General features: G+C 41.3%; 1 protein-coding gene across 1 annotated transcript in view; it reads right to left on the bottom strand.

The window, feature by feature from the left end:
* Positions 1 to 6,404: 6,404 nt before the first annotated feature.
* LOC132867647 (uncharacterized) overlaps positions 6,405 to 17,048 on the bottom strand; it is a 36,057-nt gene continuing 25,413 nt past the window's right edge. The window contains exons 4-7 of the mRNA XM_060900620.1: positions 7,585 to 7,940; positions 7,077 to 7,331; positions 6,866 to 6,959; positions 6,405 to 6,691 (exon numbers count right to left, since the gene is read on the bottom strand). Of these exons, the coding sequence (XP_060756603.1) occupies positions 6,592 to 6,691; positions 6,866 to 6,959; positions 7,077 to 7,331; positions 7,585 to 7,940 (805 nt within the window). The 3' untranslated portion in view covers positions 6,405 to 6,591. The remainder of the gene's footprint in view (positions 6,692 to 6,865; positions 6,960 to 7,076; positions 7,332 to 7,584; positions 7,941 to 17,048) is intronic.

The following is a 17,048-nucleotide window of genomic DNA, read 5'->3' as shown; positions in this document are numbered from 1 at the left end:
CGTACAACTTCCGTCTTCCTCAGAGTGTCACCGGATGTTATTGGTGACGCATCTTTTATCAGCTGCTGTTTCTGAAGGCGTGGCCTTCCTGTCTGGTTTGACAGGTCGGTCAGAAACAGCAGCTGATAAAAGATGCGTCACCAATAACATCCGGTGACACTCTGAGGAAGACGGAAGTTGTACGTCGAAACATGTCAGGTAAACAAACCCCAAAATTAGATGTCTGATAAAAAAGAAAAAAAAAACTAACTATATTTCCTCCATTTGTACACAATCTGTCTGACTGTAGATTGGTGGAGTCCAAACTCTTTAGAGATGGTTTTGTAACCTTTTCCAGCCTGATGAGGATCAACAACGCTTTTTCTGAGGTCCTCAGAAATCTCCTTTGTTCGTGCCATGATACACTTCCACAAACATGTGTTGTGAAGATCAGACTTTGATAGATCCCTGTTCTGTAAATAAAACAGGGTGCCCACTCACACCTGATTGTCATCCCATTGATTGAAAACACCTGACTCTAATTTCACCTTTAAATTAACTGCTAATCCTAGAGGTTCACATACTTTTGCCACTCACAGATATGTAATATTGGATCATTTTCCTCAATAAATAAATGACCAAGTATAATATTTTTGTCTCATTTGTTTAACTGGGTTATATTTATCTACTTTTAGGACTTGTGTGAAAATCTGATGATGTTTTAGGTCATATTTATGCAGAAATAGAGAAAATTCTAAAGGGTTCACAAACTTTCAAGCACCACTGTAAGTCTTTTGTTGTTTTTTTTCGCGAATCAGCTGTATGATACGGGCTGAGCGCATGGCTACTTAACTGCATACAGGCGTGTGATTTCACTATGGAATGAGTTACTAAACAGAGCGCAGAGGAGCAAACACCGTGAAGCAAACAGACACTCAGTATTTACATCAGAGATAACCATTTCTAGCAAAAAAAACCCCGCAACCTCGTTTTCCAGATTGAATGGAATACTTGAATGATTGGATGATACACGGACCGTTCTAGGATTACATTCCATCGGAGGCATTGGTGTGTGCAAGGCGCCGTTTCTCTTTCTGATGGGGTAAGTTTATTAATCTAAGGCTGTGTGGTTATTTTTGCATGTAACGGAGAGTGTTGTGGTTTGGTTAAGCCTAGGTCACAACCGGACATACGATTTTTTGGCCATGTGATTTTTGGCGTTTCCCAAATCGCTGCATTTTTTTTGTTGTTGTTCATGGAGAAAGACGCGCGTTGGCTGTAAGTTTGTCTTGCAACCTGAAAAAAACGTAAGCGCCTGTAGAGTTTTTTTGACATGACAAAGAACCTCTGCGGCCGGTCTGCGGCTCGAAAATCAGCACATCACACGCACGCTCTCGTGCGTTTCATGCGCGCTCTCCGTGTGTTTCTTGCGTTTTTTGCGTGTAGACCGGCCGTAGGGGCGCGTACTGTACGGCCGGTTGTGACCGAGGCTTTACATGAAACTAGTGTTGTGTTAGTTGTGTCATCATCGTGCTATCTTTCTTTCTTACGGTGTGAGTAATTTTTCAACCACAAAACGTTAAAGTATACTTTAGGACTTATTTTTGTACTTCATAATTGTTTTGGGCACACTTTGCATGGAAGGAAAATTGACGTGGTAATCTTTGTTTACATGAAAGTAGTATCGTGCTAGCTCGTAGGGGGTAGGGCTTTCCTTAATGTCATGCAGATGAGCACCATTATGTGCCCGCCCTACACCCAGAGTAGCTGAGATGGAAAACTTTGAGGGCGATTTTCTCCCTTTTCTGTTTTAAGAAGTATACACTTTCAAAAGGCCACACATTCTTCAAATATTGTCAGATCTCCACATGGAAGGCATCATTGGAAAGCTTAGAAACTGTACTTTCTGAATCTGTCAGTAACTCAAAATGCCCCCGGGCAGACATGTGTCCCTGGATTCTGTGATCTGCCACAAATTATTCTTTGAGTTTACTACTATCAAAAACACCTTCCAAAAGAAGCAAAACATGACTCTTCAACGTACCTTCATCTTAATACGAACTCTGTCAGGGACACCTGACCTATTCCTTAAATGATTTTATCAGTCTTTTCCATCTTTCAGTTGATTAAAGGTCAGAGGTTAGATGTACAGCAGGAATCTCGTGTGTGCTTGTGTTTTGTGCTATCTATTTTTGGTCTATAATCACATGATTTGATGTCACCCAGAAGGTTTCTTCCTCATGTCTCTCAGGGAGATTTTTTTCTTGCCACCATCACCTCTGGCTTACTCATTAGGAATAAATTTATAAAACAGATTTATATCTGGAATTTATAATTTTCTGTAAAGTTGTTTTGTGACAATATCAATTAGACTCTGTTAGAATTTTGATCTAACAGTACACTGAGAGCCCAGGACCTGAGCAATTTTCATGATGATAATGAACTAAGATTGTTTTGTATTTTATTGATGAAGCTCCATACTTAAGAGAATATTGTAATGCATCAACCTGATTTTTGATGGCTTTTGCAACCATACAAACTTTGTACACTACCGTTCAAAAGTTTGGGGTCACCCAGACAATTTTGTGTTTTCCATGAAAAGTCACACTTTTATTTCCCACCATAAGTTGTAAAATGAATAGAAAATATAGTCAAGACATTTTTCTGGCCATTTTGAGCATTTAATCGACCCCACAAATGTGATGCTCCAGAAACTCAATCTGCTCAAAGGAAGGTCAGTTTTATAGCTTCTCTAAAGAGCTCAACTGTTTTCAGCTGTGCTAACATGATTGTACAAGGGTTTTCTAATCATCCATTAGCCTTCTGAGGCAATGAGCAAACACATTGTACCATTAGAACACTGGAGTGAGAGTTGCTGGAAATGGGCCTCTATACACCTATGGAGATATTGCACCAAAAACCAGACATTTGCAGCTAGAATAGTCATTTACCACATTAGCAATGTATAGAGTGGATTTCTGATTAGTTTAAAGTGATCTTCATTGAAAAGAACAGTGCTTTTCTTTCAAAAATAAGGACATTTCAAAGTGACCCCAAACTTTTGAACGCTAGTGTATGTGTACCACCACAGGGAACCTGATCGTAAGTGCAAGGCAATGTATCTCAGACACTAGACCACTAGACAATGAAATTTGTGTCTTTATTTCTCTAAGATAGATGGGTTTTTATCTAGCTCTTATTTTTAACTTGCTTTTTAAAAATTAACATGGGATTATTTACGAACACTGGCGCAGCCCTTGACATTATGATCAACAGCAGAGCGTCTCTGATGGGTGCATATGCATTTTATTCCTCTTGAACACGAGTATAGCATCAAACACCAGACATCAAACACCGTACACCATGAAACTAAAGAAAACAAAACCAATTCATGTAACATGGTTGTAAACGAATACACAGTTTTGCAGAGTAATGTTCACAGACTATGCTCTGAATGTTACACACCTTGCTCCGCCCAAAGCCTTGTGCTAAACCACAGTTCAAGCAATGCACCAAACACAAAACACACTCAATAAACAGCACACACAAACTTTACATTGTGCCTGAATGACATATCGGAATGACAGACAGCAACGTTTTATAACATACCCTGCTAAACCTCTGACGGAGGCACATGGTGAATATAAACACAGCAGCGAGCGTCTGTAACATAAATACATCTTCCTAGGCTGACGGCTCTGCCCGAAACATGAATAATGAGTGACACCACTTACATGTACTGTACATTGTACACTCATCAGGAGCTCTGTTTTTAGGCAGTGCCTAAAGATATATCTATATTAATTATCTTAGTGACCCAATAAAACCAAAACTTACTTAAAATAATCATTAGAAATCTTTCATCAGATGGAAATCTAATGTTGACTAATATGATCCAGTATAATGTGTTTGTGGAAGTGTATAATCCAATAACTGAGCGTACACACTGCAACATCAATCAGCAAACAATTACAACTCTGAACAATAATTCTGTCGAAGAGTGAGATGATGTTTCCTACCAGACAGCGTGAGCAGAATCAGAGCCGAGAGCAGCATCTTCATCTCTTCTTCAGCAACAACTTCACACACTCGCTGTTGGGTCTGTGTTTATACTGAGCTCACTGACTCGGTCATGATAGGTGAGAACTAAGAGTACTTCCTGGATGAAAAGAATCAAACTAATATAGCTACAGACACCAAGAGTGTTAAACCATATAGGCAGGAAGATGAGCAGGGGCCTCATGCATTATCTTTTGCACATGCGTGCATGCACACTCACACCTTATTAAAAATACATTTTGATTCAGAAATGCACTGTATGGACAAATATGTGGACATTTGACATCATATATGATCTTGTTGGACATCCCGTTCCAAACATGGGCATTTATATGGAGTTGTCCGCCATCTGTGCAGTAAAGGTAATAATGCATCATGTACAGAGGAGTATTCCACATCAGAATCATGTGATGATCATTAAAAGACCTCAAACATGAACACTGTGTGAGCGTACACCTCAATGAGATCACAGCGGTGTGTGACATTGCCAAGGTGAGACATTAGCTAGTTAGCAACATGGCAGGAGTCAAGCTGCATCACAGCTCTGCTGAGAGAGTTCTCTTCCTATTTCAGAACATATATTTTGTTCAAACAAAGACTATTTATAACAAATTTTGTTTATACAGAGGGACCTCCATGTCTGCTGACTTGCTCGAGTATACCAGCATGACTCTAAAATTCACACACCCTGCTTATAGACAGCATTATACACACACACACACACACACACACACACACCTGCTATCACTTATTACTCGTGTTATTTAAACCCTGGCTTCTCTAAGTGTGTCTTGTGTTTGTTTTTATTTTCCAGAAGTGTTCCTCACTTCTACTGTTGTATTTTCACACCAGGGTGATTTTATTGCTTTGAATGTCCTGCGTAAATAAAAGTTTTCTGCACTTGCATCTGTCTCTGTTCCTCAATCATGATAAAATATTAAGCAGAAATGTCAGAATCCCAAGGCAGAGAGAGAAACCACGTTGACGTAACTTATAATAGTATATTGTTAACCCATCCATCCATTATCTGTAGCCGCTTATCCTGTGCAGGGTCACAGGCAAGCTGGAGCCTATCCCAGCTGACTATGGGCGAGAGACGGGGTTCACCCTGGACAAGTCGCCAGGTCATCGCAGGGCTGACACTCATGCCCCTTTTCCACCAAAGCAGTTCCAGGGCTGGTTTGGGGCCAGCGCTTAGTTTGGAACCGGGTTTTCTGTTTCCACTGACAAAGAACTGGCCCTGAGGCCAGAAAAAATGGCTCCAGGCTAGCACCAACTCTTTGCTGGGCCAGAGGAAAGAACCGCTTACGTCAGCGGGGGGCGGCGTTGTTAAGACCAACAACAATAGCAAGACAGCGAAAGGTCGCCATTTTTAAGTGAAGAGAAGCAGCAGCTGTACAAATGGGAAATCATCCATTATTGTTGTTGTTTTTGTTGCTGCTTCTTCTTCTCCGTGTTGTTGTTACTTCAATGTTTGCGCCAAGGTTTATGCAAACGCAGCAGCGTAACTGACGTATACAGCGACGTAATGACATGGCTCCCCTTAGCACCCCGAGCTATGGAAAAGCAAACTGGTTCTCAGCTGGCTCGCAAGTTGAACGAGCACCAGCCCTGGAACTGATTTGGTGGAAAAGGGGTAACAGAGACACACAACCATTCACACTTCTGGTCAATTTAGAGCCACCAATTATCCTAACCTGCATGTCTTTGGACTGTGGGGGAAACTGGAGCACCCAGAGGAAACCCACACAGACACGGGGAGAACATGCAAACTCCACACAGAAAGGCCCTCGCCGGCCACGGGGCTCGAACCCAGGACCTTCTTGCTGGGAGGCAACAGTGCTAACCACTACACCACCGTGCCGCTCCTCTATTATTATTCTCCTAACATTTTTTAGGACACTGTGTCTCCCTTAGTTTTCAGCCAATCATCACCAGATTCACATGAAGAATACCTCTGGGCTGAATTACGTTGCTGTGACTTCTGGTGCCAATCCAGATCACTGGTCTGGAATGATCCATGAAAAACGGGATTATTTTCAATCACTTATAACTCTGTCAATTTTCATGATTTTTTCAGTCAGTTTTTTTTCCAGGGTGGCAGGGTGCAACTTTTCCTCATGAAGCATCATTCTCTATCTCTTACCATTCTGGATTTATAGGGTACAGTGACCAGACATCTCAGTTTGTAACAGCTAGCAGAAATTACTGTGACTTTAGTCAGTCTCTATCTAGTTTAATTTAATTTCTGCGTTGCATTGGATACATCACACCACCCTGGCATTGATTACTTTCCTATAAAAACATGAAAACTTTGAATACTCCGAATACTTTATTCCTTACACAGTCAATAAGTATCAGCAGCTCATAAACATCTTAACCAACCTTTATTTATGACATTATAAAATTTAGTTCAAATGCAAAACACAGCAAGCGTGAAGGCTGTATCATGTTTGTCTTTTTCAGTTCAAAGGGGAAATTCACAAACAGAAGACATGAATGAAGTGAACGAGGTGTGAAACTCTGATCAGCTCATTGTTATTGCATAGAGAGCTATAGCTGTACATTAGCATAGACTGGAGAATTATTCTGTTGCTGTATGTTAGCGTAGATAGCACAATCATCCTCCTTCTGCTGCTCAGTGCTGACAAACCTGCAATCACACAGAAAACTGTTTAAAAACCACAAAATACAAATGTTAATTTCTGTTTTAAACTTTTTGGCATTACAGATTGTGAGTGAGATGATGGTTTCATCAGGAAATTGTGAGAGTTTAAAATAAAACTTATTGTATTGTGTAAAAAAAAATAAACAAGCAGAGTTTTACCGCCTCTTGTAAATCACAGCTCCAATGGCTAAACCGATCAAAATCACTCCCACTATCACCAAAACAATGATCCAGATTTTCCACTGATTTTCGCCTGTAGAAAAAGAACTTACATTATTTAACACATGGATATTTGACTGAACACAAGTCACTTCATTTCCTTCAGGAATCATTCGAGATGTTCAGGAATGTTGTGAGCAGATGGACCCACCCTCGACGTGAAGGCTGATCGTTTCAGATCCTGATGTCACGTTGGTTTTCCAAGTGCAGGTGTAATTCCCAGAATCCCTCACGGTTAGAGCAGGAAAGTGAAGAACGGGTCCTGATTCAGGTAAGAGCTTGTTGTTCTTCGACCACATGAACTGTGAGGAACTGTGTGTACACGTCACATCACACGTCAGATTTAACGAGTCTCCTTGTTTAAGGGTCCCGTTTCCACTGAGCCTGATTAGTGACACCTTTAAATCTTTTCCAGAGAGCAGGAAAGACTCCACGTCAGTGAATCAGGATTTCTCTCACTGATGAAAATGTTTTACTGAATAATAAACATCAACTACATGAGATTTCTTGATAAAAATTAAAGCTGGAGTTAAATTTACTTTCACTGTTCAAAAGAGAAAGATTTCCACAAAATGATTTAATGTATTCCTATAGGTGAGGAAAGTCAATTATACAGATCATGAATCATTTGGATTTTTATTTTAATCATTAAAATTTACCTGCAACTTGTAGAGTCGCTCCAGGAAAACCTGTCCATCTGCCATCAGGATTATCAGTTATAAATCTGAATCTGTACTCTCCAGAATAACTGAACTGTAGATTGTGGATTAATAAAGTGCAGTTTGATTTGTCGTCTCCAGCGTACTCAAAGTCTGAGTTGGTGTTTGATGAGCTGTCATAAACGTATGGAGGGTTTAAACAAACATCTGTGTTTGAGTTCAGTGAGCACCAAAGCTTTTGTGTCACCTGAATATTGGGATTTGATGTTGGATCATAATAATAACTGCAGGGAATGGAGACACTGAATCCTCTCACAGCACAGATTGGATTATCAGGATATTTCACAGACCAACGACTTTTGTCCTGAGTGAGAACACCTGTGTAGAGAAATAAATGCAGATTAAAAGACATTGATAAAGTTTTGCTGATGGATTGTTTTATATGTTGTGTGTTCATCAGATATTTCTCATTACTGCACTGAACACAATACACCTTTATATCTGTACAAGGCCGTAGTCAGAGGGGGTCAGGTGGGTTTTCCGAATCCCCCACACCATGTGAAAGTCAAAAGTTAATTAGTGGACAAGTTTCTTTCCTTCTTAATGCATTAGAGATCAAACAGTAAATAATAAAAATACAGTAAATAGCCCGATTCCACAACTGCAGTAATCCATATTATGTCAAGAACCGCTCAAGTAAATAAAGAGAAACAATATCCATCATTACTTTAAAATATGGGCGGCATGGTGGTGCACTGACAGTTCCATCATTCTGTCGCTAAACGAACAGCTGATCACACCGAGGTGCTCGCTGAGCGCCGATATTTATTAGTTTGGTCCTGCGTTTCCTTTCCTTCGTATATAACATAACGTCTTTTCTTCTCACTTTCTGTTATTGTAGTCGCTCTTTCACGTTTCATTCGCACACTCACGTCCTCCATTTTTCTCTCCTGTTTCAAATTTGTATCCCTCAATGCCTTGTGCGAACGGGGAAAGCCCGCCACGTGATGCATGATGTAGTATATTGAATTGGGTCATGGTGAAGCAGGAAAAAATAGCGGAGAATTTACAGCCACATGGCCCCAAATTCATTAATTGTTCTATTTTTAAAAAGCTAATAAAATTGGAAGTCTGTGATTCAAATTCAGTAGCTTTTGGTCACTAAACAAAAATAATTGGGTGTCGGGAAAAATTCTTTTTCTGGCCTACCCTTGAAAAATCTGAAAGTCAGTCTACGTTGAAACTGACTTATCTTACAGGGGCGGATCCAGGAAATTGTGAAGGGGGGGCGGCATCAACCCAGTAAGGCTGGGGGTCTGGGGGCCGCCAGAGGCCCACGGAAGCTCTGCAATTTTTAAATACCCAGAGATGCATTTTGAGCTGTCAGAGACATGTTGTAAATGAAACCTCTTAAATAAAATTACCATCTCAAAAATATGTTTTAAAACTCAGAACTTTCAAAACATTTTATTTGTCACTGAAAATGATATGGGGTGGCACGGTGTTGTAGTGGTTAGCGCTGTCGCCTCACAGCAAGAGGGTCCGGGTTCGAGCCCCGTGGCCGGCGAGGGCCTTTCTTGTGGAGTTTGCATGTTCTCCCCGTGTCCGCGTGGGTTTCCTCCGGGTGCTCCGGTTTCCCCCACAGTCCAAAGACATGCAGGTTAGGTTAACTGGTGACTCTAAATTGAGCGTAGGTGTGAATGTGAGTGTGAATGGTTGTCTGTGTCTATGTGTCAGCCCTGTGATGACCTGGCGACTTGTCCAGGGTGTACCCCGCCTTTCGCCTGTAGTCAGCTGGGATAGGCTCCAGCTTGCCTGTGACCCTGTAGAACAGGATAAAGCAGCTAGAGATAATGAGATGAGATGAAAATGATATTGTCAGAGTTGCAGGCAGGGGCGCTGCTGGAAAATTTGGGCCCTATGAAAGAAAATAATATTCCAACCCCCCCCCCCCAAAAAAAAGAAAGAAAAAAACCCTTAGTTTATCCAGAGGAAGTGTTATTAGTGTAATTTTCTTACACACACACACACACACACACACACACACACACACATGAATTCAAAAGTCTGAGTTTGTCAAACACCAGTACCGACCCACTGGATCTGAACACCTCGACTGAACTGATCACAGAAGACACAGACCTTGTTTATCCCCTGATTTTACTTTACACCACTAGGTGTCAGTATTTATGCCTTATGGGCTTTGTTGTGCGTAATTCAGGATCCGTCATATAATCGTACTAATACAGTGTTAGTGAGAACTGTGTGTATGTGTTACTAACGTTTGGATGGAATGAGCTGCATGCTTGGTTAGTAACATTAGTTGATCATAAACGGAAAGAAATATCTTAAAAGGCTGATCATAAACGTGCCAATGGCATTATTCACTTTACATTTTAAATCAAGCGATCTCACAATCTTAGCCAGTTTTTGTGCATTTCATTATTGGAATGTCTATATGAATGTTATCAGCTAAAATAGTACTTGCTTGCTATAGCTAGCTGCTCACATGGCTAATGCAGCATAAATACTAAAAATCAGTCTGCATGAGCCTTAACCCCAAAGCCCTTTATTCACAGATTGCTCTGTAAATATATTATCAACAAAATACTGCTCACCTCCTTCAGCTACAACTGGGAGGGGGTTGAGGGAGGGTTTCCTAATCCTGAGGCTGCATCTGGGCATGTTGAGATCAGACCTCAGGAGTGAACAAGCTAGTTATTAGCATGCATCTTCACCTAGCTGGCGCACTAGCTGTCTAGTGGACTTATAAATTCACTGAGCTCTTTGCAGAACAAAATTACATTCATTACTCGTCTCATTTTCAGTGGCAATAACGGTAACCTATGAAATATTTAAATAAAACAACACTGCACTGTAAATTAAGTTGTTAGCTTGATCATCCAAGCAGTGGTTAAGCCACAGTAATAATCTCCTATAGCATTAACATTAGCACGTTGGGTTAATAGCCACTAAAGGAAGGTCAGTGAATAAATGTATAGGCCAGCTTTCTTCAGAAGATCTGAGTGACTAACTGTCGGCTCGTTTTTCTCTCTCTCAGCTTTGTGCTGCCTCTCTTTACGTTTCTGGTAACTCGACTTCTTCATGATGGTGTCAATTCACCATCAACTCTGCTTCTATCATGTACAGCTAACATGAGCGCTGGATTGGAAAGCAACAAACCTAATGCGGTGTCACGCTCTGGCTCCGCCTACACAAGACTGTAGCATGTAATGAATAGGGAGAGGAGTGAAAAATAAAGTCCGTCTATTGTAATAATTTTGTGGAAAATGGAAATCCAAACCAGAAGGTTGTTGTATTTGTTCATTTTAAGGGACAAAATTTTTTTTAAAATATTTTCGTTAAATTAACCTACACATGGTAATAATATTAATATTGTCCTCTGAGGGCCCCTGGTCAATGCTGGGCCCTTAGAATTGTCCTAACTCCCCCCACACACACACACGGTGACACTGGTTGCAGGTATATGTGTAGAACATAATTACAACTGATATTTGGTCATATTTATGAAAGTTCCATTGTCATATAACGCTTTTACCACATGACACACTACAGTGTAGAACACTGACCACAAAACACCTTCTGTCAATAAATTATTACTGTTTTAGTAACTGCAGTCTGAGCTCCTGCTCAGGACATTCAATGTACAGATAAGGCAGTGAATATACCCAGGGACACTGAGGGACTGCCAGGGGCCACTTAAGACAGAGCTTCATACCGAGAGAACTATAAACACAGACTGCAGGAGCTGCATGTCTATAATCCACAGTCAGTAACTGCAGTCTGAGCTCCTGAGTCTAACAGACTGAGAGAACGATACACTGATTGTGTGAGTTACATGTGAACAAGTTCTATAATAAGTCTTAGTTCCCAAGACTCAGGGGATTTCAAACAGATTTTCTTCAGAGTCGTTGCAAAAATCAACATCTCTCACAGATCTATCCAGCCGCTGTCATAAAAATCAAAGTGAGACTCCGCCCCAAAATGGCCCGTGTCCCATGTACACACACTGTATGAAAGCAAAGGTTCACATACTTTTGCCACTCACAGATATGTAATATTGGATCATTTTCCTCAATAAATAAATTACCAAGTATAATATTTTTCTCTCATGTGTTTTACTGGGTTCTCTTTATCTACTTTTAGGACTTGTGTGAAAATCTGTTGATGTTTTCGGTCATATTTATAAGAAATATAGAAAATTCTAAAGGGTTCACAAACTTTCAAGCACACCTGTATGCAGGGTTTAGTGAGTACAGGGAGACCCTATTAATGAATACAAGCAGGAGTCGGACAGCCGACACGTGTGTGTGTGTGTGTGTGTGTGTGTGTGTGTGTGTGTGTGTGTGTGTGTGTGTGTGTGTGTGTATGTACACAGTAAGCCTGATGCAGTATTTTGGCTTGTGAACATGCGTGTTAATGATAAACACAGTCGGATGGCACACACCCTTTACATGGAGTCTACAGTGCAGTCCGGGAATACAGTATGTTATTAGGTCGATGCATGAAGTTCCCGCGCCCTGTTAAAATCCAACAGGACTCGCCCAGCTTGCTGACCACTGCATTCATGTCACGAGCGAAAAACCCTAAGCTAGGATCTACTATTACAGTGGTGCTTGAAAGTTTGTGAACCCTTTAGAATTTTCTGTATTTCTGCATAAATATGACCGAAAACATCATCAGATTTTCACACAAGTCCTAAAAGTAGATAAAGAGAACCCAGTTAAACAAATGAGACAAAAATATTATACTTGGTCATTTACAGTGGGGCAAAAAAGTATTTAGTCAGTCACCAATTGTGCAAGTTCTCCCACTTAAAAAGATGAGAGAGGCCTGTAATTTTCATCATAGGTACACTTCAACTATGAGAGACAGAATGAGAAAAAAAAATCCAGAAAATCACATTGTCTGATTTTTAAAGAATTTATTTGCAAATTATGGTGGAAAATAAGTATTTGGTCAATAACAAAAGTTCGTCTCAATACTTTGTTATATACCCTTTGTTGGCAATGACAGAGGTCAAACGTTTTCTCTAAGTCTTCACAAGGTTTTCACACACTGTTGCTGGTATTTTGGCCCATTCCTCCATGCAGATCTCCTCTAGAGCAGTGATGTTTTGGGGCTGTCGCTGGGCAACATGGACTTTCAACTCCCTCCAAAGATTTTCTATGGGCTTGAGATCTGGAGACTGGCTAGGCCACTCCAGGACCTTGAAATGCTTCTTACGAAGCCACTCCTTCGTTGCCCGGGCGGTGTGTTTGGGATCATTGTCATGCTGAAAGACCCAGCCACATTTCATCTTCAATGCCCTTGCTGATGGAAGGAGGTTTTCACTCAAAATCTCACGATACATGGCCCCATTCATTCTTTCCTTTACACGGATCAGTCGTCCTGGTCCCTTTGCAGAAAAACAGCCCCAAAGCATGATGTTTCCACCCCCATGCTTCACAGTAGGTATGGTGTTCTTTGGATGCAACTCAGCATTCTTTCTCCTCCAAACACGACAAGTTGAGTTTTTACCAAAAAGTTCTATTTTGGTTTCATCTGACCATATGACATTCTCCCAATCCTCTTCTGGATCATCCAAATGCTCTCTAGCAAACTTCAGACTAGGGGTCGACCGATAATCGGCCTGGCCGATATATCGGACCGATATTCTGCATTTTTAGGGTTATCGGTATCGGCCATAATTTCCACCGATATGCCGATAACATGCCTTTTTGCAGCCATTTCGTTCCTAACGCGACTGTCACTGCACGTCCTTTCCTGCACTCGCCTCTCTGAGTTCAAGAACACGGTCCCGCCCACCACAACATCTGATTTGTTTGGCACAAGAGATATAGCCAATCAACACGCGCAGCTAAACACTCTGAACTGTTTCAAGGCGCCCGTATCAAGGTAAGGACGCTGCTTTTCCCGCAATAAGTCACAAACACACAAGTTGCAAAAGCACAACATCATTATATGCTTACATTCTTCATCTACTACTCGTTAAAATTGTCCATTTGCATCTGTGTAGCCAGGCAAACTTAGCTTACGGAAGGAAGCACTTGAATTAGCCTACAACCAACTAGTCTCGCTGAAACAGCATAACGTAGGCTGCAGTCATTTTTAAATCCCCGTCTGGAAACGTTGTGAATGTGTCAGTAGTTCTACTCGAACAGTAGAATGACAGCCATACAGAGAGGTGGTCGGGGGAAGACGAAATAAAACGTAGTGTTTGTGTTCTGTAGGCTAGCGCAAGCCTAGCCTACAGAAGGCTGTTTGTTATGGTGATGAGTAAACTTCATGACGTGACTCGTGCTCAAAAAGCGCATTGCACTTGTATATGTTAGGTAACTTTATAAAGCGCTATTTGAACATTTAAACAAGCCAGGTGTGACTAGTATTTATAATTCTTGCGCAAGTGATTCTCCTCGCTAGCACTTCTGATTCGGAAAGCGATATACTCTTAAAGGAGCAGCCGCTCCTAATAGGGAGTGATAGCCTACTTTACTGAATGTTTGATTTTACTTTTTAAAAAATGCTGCAGGCAGCTCCCTACACTTGATTTGTTATTTAAAAACTACTTGAAGTTGGTAAGTCTTACTTAGTTCTTAGTGTAAAAGAATCCAGAGTGTATTTTCATTTATTTTCCACTGAAAATGGTGAGCTGTAAGGCCAAAAAAAATATATGTGTGTTTCCGGTTACGTAGATTTCAAAACTAGGGTCGGTAGGCAGGCTTTTTCTCATCCCATTCTCATTATCTCTCGCCGCTTTATCCTTCTACAGGGTCGCAGGCAAGCTGGAGCCTATCCCAGCTGACTACGGGCGAAAGGCGGGGTACACCCTGGACAAGTCGCCAGGTCATCACAGGGCTGACACATAGACACAGACCATTCACACCTACGGTCAATTTAGAGTCACCAGTTAACCTAACCTGCATGTCTTTGGACTGTGGGGGAAACCGGAGCACCCGGAGGAAACCCACGCGGACACGGGGAGAACATGCAAACTCCACACAGAAAGGCCCTCGCCGGCCACGGGGCTCGAACCCAGGACCTTCTTGCTGTGAGGCGACAGCGCTAACCACTACACCACCGTGCCGCCGGCAGGCTTTTTATTTTTGAATTTTTTTTTCAAGATGGCTGCCATAACCTATATTTAGACAGGAATAATTTCACAAAATATAATGAATTTCTTTGCAGGTCACCTGAGTTACCACCTTCTGACGAATCTGATGCAGCATGAGACACCTTTTAACATGAATTTTTCTGTAAATATTACAGCTCAATACACCATGAGAGAGAGAGAGCAGCCCCGCCCCTCTCTGCTCCCTGAGTGCAGCTTGTCGCCTTGGTAACGGTGCAGGGAAAAGACACAATATAACAAGCAAAGAGCGCTTTTTCTCAGAGTTCCCTCTCCTCGAACAACGCTGATTTACACGGAAACGGAAGGAGCTATTCACAAAATTCTTTCACATTGAGTGCTACAAGGCTCCCATGAACACATTAATGTAATTTTTTTGTCCCTAGTGTAAAAAATGTGGACACTAGAGTGAGTTAAAAACAAGTGACTTTTCTGATTTTGCAGTAAAAGCGCTGCCAGGTTTATAATGTGAGTCTATGGGAGAGTGCAGCTGTCCTCTCCTTACTCTCAGGCTTCTCATTCAAAACTGTAAATCCTATCGCTCAGGTAGACACTTGTCTTGATTCACACAATGTGTGACTACAACTTTTGAGAAAATTGTGTGTGTAGAGTGAAAATTGTGGCTGAGAAAACAGTTTAAATGAGAAAGTTAGAGCTTTTTTTTTCAAGCTGCCTACACTCTAAATAACGCAATAGACACCCATTATAAAGCCTGAATTTCTCCAGAGTTGCTCATGGGGTTTGATCTGTGACTGATCAAAAAGTATAGAACCCAGCAAAAAAGTTGAATGCCAGATCCACACAGGAGAATTTTGTCTCCGTTTTAAAGTTTGAATCATGTCTCTAGGTGAAAGACAAAATAAGTGTTATCTCTGCTTCTGTTCCCTCCGACAGCCCCGACACACTACTGCCTCCGCCGAGTGCGCGCGCACACACCGCATGTCGGGGCCGCGGATGAGTTACTCTCCCCTGATCAACGAAGTCTGCGGGGAATTTGTGGTTATTATCGGTACAAACAGCGCGAATCACAACTTAAATGAGTGCGGTTCAGTTTGACATTATTGTCAGTCCGTTAGATAAACATTTAATTTTATTAAAATCGAAAATTAATATTTAGAGCCTGTGGGCTACAAAAATAAGTCATTAAAGTAGCTGGCTGGACTTAATTGTGTAGTCGGCTGTATGGCCGGCGCTTGTGGAAAGCCCTGATTTTCCCAGTGAGTGACAAAAACTTCCGGTTCACGCGGTTGGGTTATATGTAAAAGTCACGACTGGGAAAAAAACGAAAAAAAGTTTAGGGTCGGGCGGTACGGATTAGGGTCGGTCGGGTAACCGGAAACACACACATTTTTTTTTTTTTGGCCTAATATAGTAGGGAGTGATTTATTTTTTTATTGGTGAATATTTATTTTATTATTATTTTATTTCTCATTTTATTCTAACTAATGTTTGACTTTATTGTACAAATGCTGCTGGCATCTCCCTGCACAAAATTTCATGTTCAATTTTACAATTAAACATACATTTCATGGATGTGAAGGTCTGTGTCAGTGTGTGCTATGTTTAATTTCATGTGAATTATAATGTTTACATTTATCGGTTGCACATATCGGTTATCGGCATCCCAATTCCATAATAATCGGTATCGGTATCGGCCCTGAAAAAAACATATCGGTCGATCCCTACTTCAGACGGGCCTGGACATGTACTGACTTAAGCAGGGGGACACGTCTGGCACTGCAGGTTTGAGTCCATGGTGGCGTAGTGTGTTACTGATGGTAGCCTTTGTTACTTTGGTCCCAGCTCTCTGCAGGTCATTCACTAGGTCCCCCCGTGTGGTTCTGGGATTTTTGCTCACCGTTCTTGTGATCATTTTGACCCCACGGGGTGAGATCTTGCATGGAGCCCCAGATCGAGGGAGATTATCAGTGGTCTTGTATGTCTTCCATTTTCTAATAATTGCTCCCACAGTTGATTTCTTCACACCAAGCTGCTTACCTATTGCAGATTCAGTCTTCCCAGCCTGGTGCAGGTCTACAATTTTGTTTCTGGTGTCCTTTGACAGCTCTTTGGTCTTGGCCATAGTGGAGTTTGGAGTGTGACTGTTTGAGGTTGTGGACAGGTGTCTTTTATACTGATAACGAGTTCAAACAGGTGCCATTAATACAGGTAACAAGTGGAGGACAGAGGAGCCTCTTAAAGAAGAAGTTTCAGGTCTGTGAGAGTCAGAAATCTTGCTTGTTTGTAGGTGACCAAATACTTATTTTAGCGAGGAATTTACCAATTAATTCATTAAAAATCCTACAATGTGATT

Source organism: Neoarius graeffei, chromosome 19 (assembly GCF_027579695.1).
Source record: "Neoarius graeffei isolate fNeoGra1 chromosome 19, fNeoGra1.pri, whole genome shotgun sequence".
In the NCBI taxonomy this organism is placed as follows: Eukaryota; Metazoa; Chordata; class Actinopteri; order Siluriformes; family Ariidae; genus Neoarius; species Neoarius graeffei.
The sequence above is the reverse complement of the archived record's forward strand: the minus strand, read 5'-3'. Positions and strand labels throughout refer to the sequence as shown.